This window comes from Zonotrichia albicollis, chromosome 5 (assembly GCF_047830755.1).
Source record: "Zonotrichia albicollis isolate bZonAlb1 chromosome 5, bZonAlb1.hap1, whole genome shotgun sequence".
NCBI lineage: Eukaryota > Metazoa > Chordata > Aves > Passeriformes > Passerellidae > Zonotrichia > Zonotrichia albicollis.
Genome location: NC_133823.1, coordinates 58,922,419 through 58,934,857, shown reverse-complemented (window position 1 = coordinate 58,934,857; position 12,439 = coordinate 58,922,419). Strand labels below are relative to the sequence as shown.

The 12,439-nt window shown below is 39.5% G+C and overlaps 1 protein-coding gene and 1 long non-coding RNA gene across 2 annotated transcripts; one reads left to right on the top strand and one right to left on the bottom strand.

Moving 5' to 3' along the window:
* Positions 1–14: 14 nt before the first annotated feature.
* On the top strand, positions 15–6,766 carry LOC141729191 (uncharacterized). The gene is made up of 3 exons (XR_012580523.1): positions 15–218; positions 573–656; positions 6,408–6,766. It is a non-coding gene; the product is annotated as an uncharacterized LOC141729191 (long non-coding RNA).
* ZCCHC4 (zinc finger CCHC-type containing 4) lies at positions 1,207–12,333 on the bottom strand. Its single transcript, XM_026792154.2, has 13 exons — positions 11,861–12,333; positions 11,567–11,685; positions 9,932–10,014; positions 8,971–9,246; positions 8,400–8,480; positions 8,010–8,082; positions 7,390–7,540; positions 6,763–6,878; positions 5,469–5,590; positions 4,812–4,887; positions 4,262–4,313; positions 3,035–3,179; positions 1,207–1,439 (listed from the first exon to the last, which is right to left on the bottom strand). The coding sequence occupies exons 1-13, from the start codon at positions 11,943–11,945 to the stop codon at positions 1,316–1,318; spliced, it is 1,503 nt and encodes a 500-aa protein (XP_026647955.2). The 5' UTR covers positions 11,946–12,333; the 3' UTR covers positions 1,207–1,315.
* Positions 12,334–12,439: the final 106 nt, after the last annotated feature.

The following is a 12,439-nucleotide window of genomic DNA, read 5'->3' as shown; positions in this document are numbered from 1 at the left end:
GCTCGGGAGCCGTGGGGAGAACCCGGCAGCGGGGCGGGCCTCGGCAGCGGGCGGGCCCCGGAGCCGAGCGGGAGATCCCGGCAGTGGGCGGGCCCCGGGAGCCGTGCGGGGAATTCTGAGAGCGGGGCGGGCCCCGGGAGCCGTGTGGAGAGCCCGGCAGCGGGGTGGGCCCCGCCGCAGCGCCGAGCCAGACTCTTCACGCTCCGCTCACTTATTAAGTACTAAATACTCTTTTTTAAGCCCCTTTTCCATTTGGAGAGAAATTTTTTAAAATTCACAAGGCTCCCTGTGAGACGATTGTGTGAAAAATGCGTATTTTATGATTGGCGTTTCGCAAATATTAAATTGAATATTATATGTGCTGTGTTAGGAAGTAATGCTGTATTAATTCTCCTAAGTCTATAACAAAATGTTAAAATAGAAACTATGCTATGTAGGATACTTTTTTTTCCTAAAGAAAGGACTCGCACTGAGATAGCAGCCACCTAAATTTAGGACACCTAAATCTTTCAGAGAAAGAGAATTTATTGCCCCATTATCAGGAGAAACGAACTTCTTCCCATCTCGCTCAGGCAGAATGACGCCGTTAGGATTCAGAGAAAGAAGTTGAGGATGACCAGACAGAATCCTGTGTTTGAATGGAATTTATGCATCAGGTATGAGCTGTATGAATATGCAACAGGTTATTGTTTTTAAGGCTTAATCCTCTGTTAACAAGTGTCCTTTTTCAGGCTTATGCTGCCCAGAAAAAGGTACCTGGACATCCATAACTCTTTGTTGTCTCATGTTGTTCCAATCCAAATTGTCCAAATTATTATTACTCTAATTGTATTACTATTCATATAACCATTTTATTACTATTAAACTTTTAAGATTTTAAAAATAAGTGATTGGTATTTTTCACAATTGTAACTAACAGAAACCGAATTCCTAGAACGCGTGCCTTCCCATCACCTACCCTCACTTCCTCCCTTGCCCCACCCTCCAATACCAACATAAAACCAGAGCATGTGCCCGTACCTCACCTCTCAGCAGTAAGACCCACAACATCCAACACCCACCAAATCAGACAAACAGCTAATCCTAAATACAAAATTATCACATTATACAAATACATGGTAAGGGCTGTAGTAGTTCACTGAGCTGTTTTGGGGTTGCAGGGTTTTTTTTGGTACCAGTAATGATGTATAATAAAGGAACTGTCACTTAATTCAATCAGGTTTTATTCTGGATGTTAGCACTTATATTTTTAGAAAATGGAACAAAAGGCTGACAATAAAAAAATAAATTAGGAACTATGTAGCAGCAAGAAAAGTCATGTCTTTTTTTTCTTATTCTTTACTTTCCTCTTGGAGAATATGGCATGTTTCATAGCTAATCTTTTACAGATCCTCATTTTTATTCTCTTTCGAGTTTTCTGCCCTTTCTTTTTGTCAGGTCTGTAAAGTAAAAAAAGGAACATAGAGATTAGAATAAAATGAAAAACACACATCTCTGTACAAATACATTTGCTGGTATTCGAAGTAAGTATATGAATTATGTGGCAGTATGTGAAGTACTGTCAAAGTACAATGAACAGTACATCTCAAAATGTTATGGTCTTTCAACTTCACTGTCCACTTTATTGCCATTATACATTCATTTTATGTATTTATTCAGCATTTAAATTTACACAGATATTGAAAATGAGAAACTCACTGAGTACAAAAAAGCACACACAGTTTCATGCTGAATATATAATGCATGAATATATAATAGAAAGACTTAGAAGGAAGTATGTTGACGTTTAACACCATTAGGAAGTTAAACTAACTAGCAAGTGCATTGTTTTCTCTTTCTCTGACAAAAGATGTCATAATGCAAAACACTGAGTAATTATAACAAACATACAAAATTTTTATTAGAAAAAGAAATCTTAGTTCTCTTCTGCACTGAATCAGCAAAAGAACTAACTGATGGCCTGAAAGTACTAAAACCACTCTGGCACAACTGACAGAAAAGTATCCTCCTTGACAGAAAAAACAGATGAGGTTTCATGAAATTCTTTTAGCATCCTTTTAAATTTTTTTAGCCAAGGAAAAAGAAACATTAAGAGATGGAAATTTTTTAGAGATACATAAAATGAAACATTGCTACCTTTTGTGGACCTAAGCAAAACCTGGACAAGAAGCAATACACCTGTACCATCTGCCATCCAGCAGGCATCTGATGAGTCTCTGGATACTGATCCAAGAGGATAATGGTCTGAGTCTCACTGTGTAACACAGGTACAGCTTTGGGAGGGAAAATCTGCCTTCCACTCAAAATCTGCTACAGCCACTCAAGTCCAAAAGCTCAGAAAAACCCACTACTCTGGAGAGGAATTAATGGAAGTGCAGTCAATTATCCTGAACTAGAAAGACTGAGCCATCTGCTGGACCATCTCTTAGCAAATCCCCTTTTTTCAGTTAGTTCCATCTGAAGACAAGCACATACCATTTACTTGGCTCTCTGATACATACAGGTATGTGCACAGTGCTGTTCTGTATGTAACAAAAGGAAAATCATGGAAGAATAAAAGTACTCCATGTGATCCTCATTAATGGTGGAGATTTAGATCATACTACAAAAAGCACCTGAAATACCAGAAGGAAAAAAAGCAAAATGTGCTGAAACAAAGCAAAAGAGACAGGAAGCAGTAACTAGTGACTCTTAGTGACTCTTTTCTCTGCCTTTTCATGAGGAATTCAAAGGGAATAAAAGTGTTCCATTACTTCAATTTTCAGTCATCTTGACAGAACTCTGCAATCCGTATAAATCAATTTTGAAAGAAAACCCAGAGACAGGGAGTTGGGAGCCCCAGTAAGTGACCTGCCTTTTATCCCACCCTCCCTTCACTACATACTCCCCAGCAGGTGCAGCAAGTGGGCTACAGGGAAAGCTGACATCAGCACCTAAAGTGGAAAATCATCTCTTTGTGAATTGATTCCCTGGCATAAGATCTCATCCCATGTGAATGCTGCATTTGAGTGTATGAATGCAGTATCACACTTACTGCCCAGCTGCTCTGCTGCGGGACAGACTGGGACAGGCGCTGCGCTTGTGACCGGCCTTGCCACAAACGAAACAGCCACTGTCACTCTTCCCACAGCTGTGCTTCTCAAGAGTGCAGCACTTGCAATTGTCACAGTGAAACCAAGCTGAAAAATAGATAACATGACTTACGATCTTGGAAAAGTTTAAAACATTCTGAAACTAAGCTTTAAATACAGGCCACATTACCAGGTTTTTAATTCTGGATTAGCTTTACAAAGATAGATGTGGTCACTTTCTGGTCCCTTAGCACATTACTAGACATACTGTCAAATTAAGTGTGAACTATTTTGCCATTAGAACTTTTATCCTGTGTGTCATCTTCAAAACAAAAATAGTGCAGATGTTACAATATACTTACAGATTTTGATTGTTGTAACTGTAACAAAGATAATGGCTTCAGCAATTTATACAGAGGTATAAATACAACTAAATTTGTGCATGAAACATAATTTTATCATCATCTCTCAAACATTTTAGTACTTGCCTACTTGTTTAGGAAATTCAAAGTTTAGAAAATTAGGAAATACTTGTCACAGACATTTTTTCATAAAATCCTTTCTTTTAGGATTTGTCCTTTCTGGGAAGCTGAGACCCCAGAAGAAAAATGTAAACAATAATTATCAGCTGCTGTGGAATGCAATAGGTGCACCTGTAATTGGCTTATGTTCCATGTTTACAATTAAGGGCCAATCACAGGTCCAATCTCTGGAACAGATTCACAGAGAGCTCTCTTGTTTTTAGATTCTATTCTATTCTTAGCTTAGCAGCTTCTGCAACTTCTCTCTCTATTCCTTTTAGTATAGTCATAATGTATTATATATCATATATTAATAAATCCAGCCTTCTGATCATGAAGCAAGATTCTTGTCCATCTCTCTCACCCTGAGGAACCCTCACAAGTCACTGCAATAAATACTTATAAGACTATTGGAAATATTTATGTTTTGCCATGATAGATATAAATGGGATTTAGTGTGCCCTGGCAACAATTTATTCCACTTCCACACAGTGCAAGTACAGCTAAACTAAAGAATAGTAACTTGTGTGAAATTGAGACTTTTTGTTTATTCTATGTCTTCTGAATTACATTTTATTTCTTTCACAGAATATTTTCTCTTCTGGTTTGGAATTTCAGTTTCTTTGGACTAAATGCACTTTTATTTAGAAAATATTTTTCTGTACTTACAGGGCTTTACACATTTTTTGCAAAGAACACAATGTTTCCATCGTCTGCCATCCTACAAAAGACAAATAAATGGTTTTGTTTATTGAACCCCCCACTGATTTTATCTTAAAACAGAACTACTCATGTATGGTCCCCATGGGAGTTGTTTACAGGAACAACTCCTCTGTAGGAAGGACTGCAACTAAGAACAACAGTCCTGAGAATCTGTGAAAACCACAGATGAAATTTTGAAATTAGCAAGTTCTACAACTTCAAAGCATGAACAAAAATGCATGTGTCAACAGACCACGGCTGGGTAAATTCCGGTCTAAGTGCAAGCAGCAAACTTGTCCTGTCCTCTTTGCAACACAAAGGAATTAGGGAAAGAGAAATTAATTCCCAGTGGGTTATGGAAGATGAACTGTGAAGGTAATAAGTCTGTGAAACTGAACTGCTGTGGGTTTCCCATGGAACTCAGTATCCAAACAGGTTTTTACCAAAGCAAGTACTGCAGAGGTTGTTATCTGACTGCTGCTAAAACTTCCATTTAGAAAGAAGTGAAAATACTTACTTTTGATGTACATGAATTGCATATCTCACAGTGCTGGTTACCAGAACTAACATATCGCTGACATACAGTGCAAAATCTGGGGGAAAAGATGTACTGCTTCACTATTGGCTCACAAAACAATTAATTGTATACAATCTTAACAACTAATGTAAGGACTGCAAAATCACTTTGTTGAATTAAAAATTCAATCTTTGCTACATAAATGACCACTTTGGCCATTTACACACAATACATCCACACAGTAAAATTCAGGTCAAATTACCAACAGTATCAGTAGCAAATGAAACTGAATTCCTCTCTCCTTGATGCTTCTCTTACAAGTTCATTTTTTTACTACTGTTTTAACAGCTGATTATCAGACATAGCTGTAAAATTCTCTTGTAGATGTAGACAGTACTTCCTACACACAAAATAAGGAATCTCATAATTCCACACTGAAAAATTTAAATGTCTTTTTAGATATTTCAGCTCTCCTATCCATTGTTTATATAATATGCAACTTTAGAATGAGACAGAAAAATGTGGTCTTAAGGCTGGCATCCAAGTTAGGCAAGACACCATGGAACAGCACCATCCCAAACTCCTTTGGAGACTTTATGCCCTAGTTAAGAACAAAGATACTCTTTCAAAAGTCACCTGAGCATTAATATATCTTACCTATATCCCTCTTCTTCAGGAAGCACAATCACACTTGGGGTAAGGTTCGTGAAGATACGGACAGGAGACTGCCTACGGCCTGTCTTGCCATGTTTATACAGTGCATGATTATCATAGTCTACCTAGAAAAACAAAACCATAGAAAAGATTCTTAAACTGAATGCCAAGCACAGGCAGAGCTATTTACATATTTATTATCTTTACAAGTGCCTTATGAAATGCTTGTATTTATATACAAGACTCTAACCCCAAATCAGGTTACAAATTCTACATCAAGTTTTTTGTTTCATTTACCTGTAAATTTGTGCAAACATAGTATTAGGCCAGGCTCACTACACTTCAATAATCATCTTGTACTTATTCCTTTATTCTCATTTGCATGGGATATCTAGGATAACATTGCAGCTGATAACAGAGCAATCTGCTGTATAAAAGTATCTATACAGCTTGGTTTGTCAGTACAAGGGATGATATCTGAACCCATCTCAGACAAATTACAAAGTTGCAAATCTAATCAGCCTGCTTTTTCCAGCACTGCCTTCAGAGACTTGTCACAAAAACTCTCAGCTGTGAACACTGGCAGGAATGCAGTCTAGCCTGAGTTTTCCATTTTCTTCAACAATTTTCATTCCACAAGACTGTTCAGAATATCAATACCAGAATTCATGCAGAGTTGTTACATGAAAAAAATAAACCTTTAGCATCATGAATACCCATGAGCTCTCAAAACACACTGAAGTACGTGTGCCTAAATTATGCACTGAATGGATACAATACTGAAGAAGCTGATGCCAGATTATTGCTTTATCGCTGACAAGTTCACTAATTAAGTAATTCCAAACATTTCCATCACTGTAATTGTAATCTAATGTTTTGGAGTTGAAGTTTTGGAGATGAAAGACCTTAATTTTGTAATATATATGGGGGTTTTTTTCCTAGGCCTGGGCACTACCCACTGATATTGAACATCTGTGAAGAATGAAATACTCTTTATCAATTCATCTATGAAGAATGAAATACTCTTTATCTGCAACAAGCACCTGTCAGAATTAGTGCAAATTTGTTATACTGAAAGCCTGCCAGAAGAAATGAGTTCATGATAAATGACAGGTGAGTTAAAGATACATAACAGGAACATGATCAAGTTATCACAGATACAACTAATAGAAATGCAGAATCCAGGCTTCACAGGAACAAGCTATATAGAAGCACTGCCACTGCACCTGCTTTCACTCCTATTCCTTTCACATTGCACACAGCTGGTAATTAGCAGATTCACTGGGTTCAGCCATACCTGGTAATCCATCATACTGAAGCTTGGGAAAAAGTCAAGAATACGAGACTCAAAGAAGTATGGGAATATCCAGAACATGGGCATCTCTCTGTTGTCATGACCTAGTAATGAAAAACCTTGGAGGTACATAGGAGAAAAACATAGTACATGTAGCATGAGAAATTTACAGTGGACATTCCAAGTACACAAACATGGATATGTACATCATGTTGGGCAGAAGCACTAGTTCTCTTAGGCAACAGAAAGTTTTGGCATATTGGATATGTGGAGATGTAAGTGCCATGTAACTAAACTCTTGATATCCACTTAGGTTGCTAAGAAAATTTACTGGTTTGATAGCTTATTTTTCTCTACCTTTAAAGTGCATTTTAATTGCAAAGCAGATTTGCAAAAAAAAAAAAAAAAGGGAAACGTTTTTAAGATTTTAAGACAGACTTTGAGAATTGGGCATTACTGAACTAAAAATATCAGGAGACTAAATTAGGTACATGATAGTTCATCTTTAGAAATGATAACATGAGGGTGCTCACATTCACCTGAGTAGCAAGAATCACAAACTTATAGATAGGTACTTTTTCCTTAAAGTGATGTTACAGCACAAGCCACCCATCTGGCTGTAATACATACCTCCTTTTTCTGTCCCCCTCCACATTGCCATCAGCTTTTTAAAGCTAGAAGCCAGTGCTTCCACTAAACCTCCAAATGGGGGATCAGTTACCATAATGACTCTTTCACCATTCTCTTCACACAAGAATTTCCTGCAAGTTTCACGTGCAGCCTGTAAGAAACAGAGGTTAATTTCCAGGAATCATGATTCAAGAACTGTAAACATATTGTCTCTGGTAATAAACCGATCACGGCAGAAGAGGGAACTTTGCTTCCCTCTTGTGGAGGTGAATTTCCTCTTGGGTAGCATTAAAAAAAAAACAAACACAAAAAATGCACATAGATTTGAAGGACTGAAAACAAGGGCCGTGTTCAGCTAACATATAAAACATTACTGAAATCAAAGCATGAAACTGCCTCTTTTTCAGTAGTTCTCTTCCATTCAATTCAAAGTTGACTATTACATTTATGCTAACTAATGTGGCTTACACACCTTAATTGCTGCTTCTATTAAAGTGTTTTTAATTAATTTATGTTTTCCCATCATGTTTTCTACTAGACTAGTCATGAGTTTCCTACAAAATTCTGCATCAACAACATGCACTTTTTTACCAAAGCACTCAATAAATTCTTGGCCTTACCTCTCCGCCAAAAAAATGATGATTGAACATGTTGTAGTGGCAAAATTCATCCTCTGTGTAAAATTGTGAATACCTGTAAAATAAATTTTGATAGGAATAGAAAAATATAAGTAACTTTTGGTCTATGCTAAGATAGGATATTTAGGGTGAAAACAGGCCTCAGGAAAAACATCATCTTTGGGTTCTGATTACTGACAACACATACCAATACTGAGAAATTATTCAGTATACTTACTTTTCTCATCAACTGGATGTCATTTGTGTATGCATACAGGAACAGGGATGCAGAGACAAGAAAGGGAAAACAACCAGCAATTTATCCCTTAAAGCAGCAGGAACACCCATCTTTGTACATGTTCTTCAGATATGTAAACATTTGTTAAAACCCACCTGAAATCAATATCTAGCAGAAGGCTTCGAACATTAAATTCTTCTTCTTGTGACGCTTTTGACTGGATCATTTCATGAAGCCTGAAGTACAATTGGAAGAATTTAATACATAATGACTGACTTCAGAAATGATCTTGCAAGACAAGATGCTGGGTACTTTACTAAACAAAACCCAAACAGATAGAGGAAACTGAGTAGCCTAAACTTGGGTGATTCCATTTGGCCTGCACTCCAAGTTAGAAAAAGAGGTTAGCCTTGAAAGATGACAATCAGTGGAGTCTCCTGGATCACCACACAAAAACACACAAGGTCAGAAACTCCACGTCACTTCCATAACCACCACAGAGATCTGAAGTGTGTATGTGTGTTATTGGCAGTGTTGCCACAGTCCTCTCAGGTATCTTATAAGTTCAAAACTAGACCTCACTAGATGCTTGGATAATCCCAACCAAGAGAGGTTCACCAATAGTGAACCTCTTGTTATGGGAGAACCATTGACTATAATCATTAGTAAGCTGTACAGCTTTGAGAGAAATATTACATGAAGGTGCAACAATTCTCAGGGATGTACCTGGGTGTTCCAACAGAGAGCACTCGTCTGAATCCTAAATCTGTAAGGAGATTCAGTAGGAACTGGCAACTTCTGTCTGCAAATAAATACTGTGCATTTGTTTTTTTATTCTCCAGTGGATACAGAAGCTGACTTGGACTTTTCAGCTGGGCAGTGGTGATATCACACAGGACCTGGTGATCTGAGTGTTTCTTCCATTCTGCTGGCAATAGCAATTGCTGGCATTCCTGGCAAAACCTCCTCTTTGATAACGGCAACAGAACAAAATTCTTGTACCTTTAAATACAAAAGACAATAGGGAACAAAGTTTGGCAAAAGCCTCTCTCAAAGACAGGAAGGGGAGCCATGGAGGGGTTTTTTTATATTTTAGGAGTTCAGACATTTAAACTGACAATGCAGTTTACACACCACTCTCACAAAACTCCACAAGAATGAAGTAAAAAAAAAAAAATTCAAAGGACACTTTGAAGCACATAAAATATTGCCACCAAATATACTGGGAATCTCCATAAAATAACTAGATTACAGAGTGAAGACTCCATCAACTATGAGCAAAGTCCTGTATGTTTACACATGAAATTCAGAGACCACTTATTACTATGTTACCTTTGCTTCTTTTCAAAATGTTAAGCCTGTTACTTTTGTAGACTAAAGTCAGGAATAAATCTTTTTTTAACAGCAATTGCTACTGACCTCTTGTAAGCACACTATGAGCACTACCATAGGAATGACTATACATACCCCAAAAAAACCCAACCCCCACCCCCAACTCCTGGGGTGAAAACACCATGCTCTAGTTCAGTGTTTCATGCTATTTCCTTTCCATTGCCAAACAACAATTCTTATTTGCCCAAATTCATCTTTTCATATTTTGAAGAATCTTGAAATGTTATCTCTACATTCAGAGTACCTAAACCTGCATTACTACATCTTTAGTGCAGAAAATATACATTAACAATACCTGTCCACGTTCTGTCTGTGTGTAAAACAAGGCTGATGACTTCTATTATATTCTTCACGTGCTGCAAGCCTAGCTTCTGACACCTGTAAAATTTGCATACATGAAAAGTTACAAAGGTAACAGCTACTGCTGTGTGTGGTGCATCAAATCTCAACATGAAAAAAGGGTGCACCAAACATCTCATGCTTCAGCTACTCAGCAAGGAAAAATAATCACATTTATTGTTTCAGAAGAGCAAGTATGCCTGCAGCACAGGGACATGCTGCAAAACAACACAAGTCTCTCATTATGAATTTAAGCTATGCATTTCATTCTCCTATCACATGTAATACTCAGAGAAAAACTCAAAAGGTGATTTTGAGGAAGACAGAAAGAGCCATCCTTTCCATTAATGTGTGCCAGCAGTTGTGGTCCCTCTGAAGAACTCTGATCTGATCCTGACAAATTGATGACAGTAGAAAAGTTGCCCAAGTCCTGTGTGAAATCACTTCTAAGCCATGACAGCTCCTTGTTACAATCTGCACCTGAGTCTTTAGGTGCAGAGACTGCACTGAACATTTCAGTCTCTCACACTCTTCTCTGAGTCTTTTACTTTGTCCCCACAAGACATACTCATGGTTTCACAACAGTTTCAAAACATTTGGCCAAAACTTATGTAACTGTTTTACTTAAAGAAGACAACAGTAAAACTCAATACAAGAAAAGACATCATAATACAAGTGATATTCAAAATGAATGACAAAGAGAAATTGCTGCAGATATTCCAACACTACTGAGCACCATGCCGAGCCCCACCATCTCAGTATTTTGTATACCCTACTGTTGCTTGTATCCAATGGATTTTCTCTGTCTTAATTAGGGGAAACAAGGGCATCTTGGGATCAGAAGTACCCAATTTTGTTCAACATTGCAAAGCATTGGCAAACTTCCTATATGTTCTGGCAATAGAATAGCAAATGCCAGGTTTGCTCAAAATGTACACAGCCTTTCTTGAAAGCTCTATTTGAAACATGTTCTCCTGACAGAAACAAGTGCTCAGCTAAATATCAACTATTACACAAAGTTTAGAAAATAGCACTTGCCTGAGATTTCCACAATAAAATATACTTTTAAAATTGCTAGGTAGAGGAAAAAATCGCCAATGTTTTATAAAACCAAAGAATGACTTGGTTTGGAAGGGACATAAACAGATCATCCAGTTCCAACCCTCCTGCCATGGGTAGGGGCACCTCCCACTACACCAAGATGCTCAGAAGCCCACCCAGCTTGGCCTTGAACACTTCCTGGGATGGGGCATCCACAGCTTCTCTGGCCAACTTTTCCAGCCCCTTGCCACCCTCACAGTAAGAACTTCTTCCTAATAACTCATCTAAACCTCTCCTCTGAATGCTCAAAGCCATCACCTCTTGTCCTTCCACTACGCGCCCTTGCAATAAATCCCTCTCCGGATTCCTTGGAGCCCCCTTCAGGTGTTGGGAGGCTGCTATCAGCTCTTCCCGGAGCCTCCTCTTCTCCGCGCTGAATAACCCGAATAACCCAAACTCTCTCAGCCTTCCCTTACAGGGGAGGTGCTCCAGGCCTCTGACACCTTGGCAGCGCTGGTCTTCAGCACAGCCTTCAGCAGTGCCCTCTTACCTTCTCATCTTCCCACTGGAAAAAGTTACAATCCTTTCTATCCCTACAAGCCGAACAAGCATAGAATCTTCTTCCTTCCTCTTTTCCTTGGCTGGTCTTCACAAACAGAAGCGCAGGACCTAGGGACAAACGCGAGGACAGGATAACACAGGGAACAGCCGCAGCCCTGTTTCACTGCTCCGCTGCAAGAGCCGAGCTTCCACAACACGGCCTTCACAGGGGCTGCGGCAGATCAGCCCGCGCCGGGAGCCGCGCACAGGGACGCTGGGGAGGTGAGCCCTGGGCCCGGCTCACCGTGAGGGCAGCAGGGCGCGCCGGGCGCCAGCCCGAGCAGGGCGAGCGCGCCGGGCCCCGGCAGCTCCGCGCCCGCCGCCGCCATGGCACCGCCTCCGTCCCGACGGGCACCGCGCGGCCGGGAGGGCTGGTGGCGCCCCCCAGCGGAGCGGCGGCCCCGCGCAGAGCCCGGAGCGGGCCCGGGGCCGCGGGAGCCCCACACACAGCGGCGCTCATTGCTTAACAAACTGCGCGGACAGAAACGACCTTATAGAGGCATTCCCCTCGCTTTTGAACCGCACTGCACCGTGTTTGACATTTAAGGTTTACACATTTCAGGCTGTTGAAGTTGCTGACACACTACATTAATATTCACACCCACTCAAAATTATATAAAATACAAGCATTTTATTATTTCTGAGTTCAACAATATTGCTTAGAATTACAAAATACAGCAATGTCTGAAATACTGAAAGTTTCATAAAAGCAGCAATCTTTCTCCCCTTCCCAGTCTTAAATGACCAGAAAATTATTAAAATAAAAATATTTCCCACATTACATAAGTCACAGACCTAGAAACATGACTGTCAAGTCTTAAAC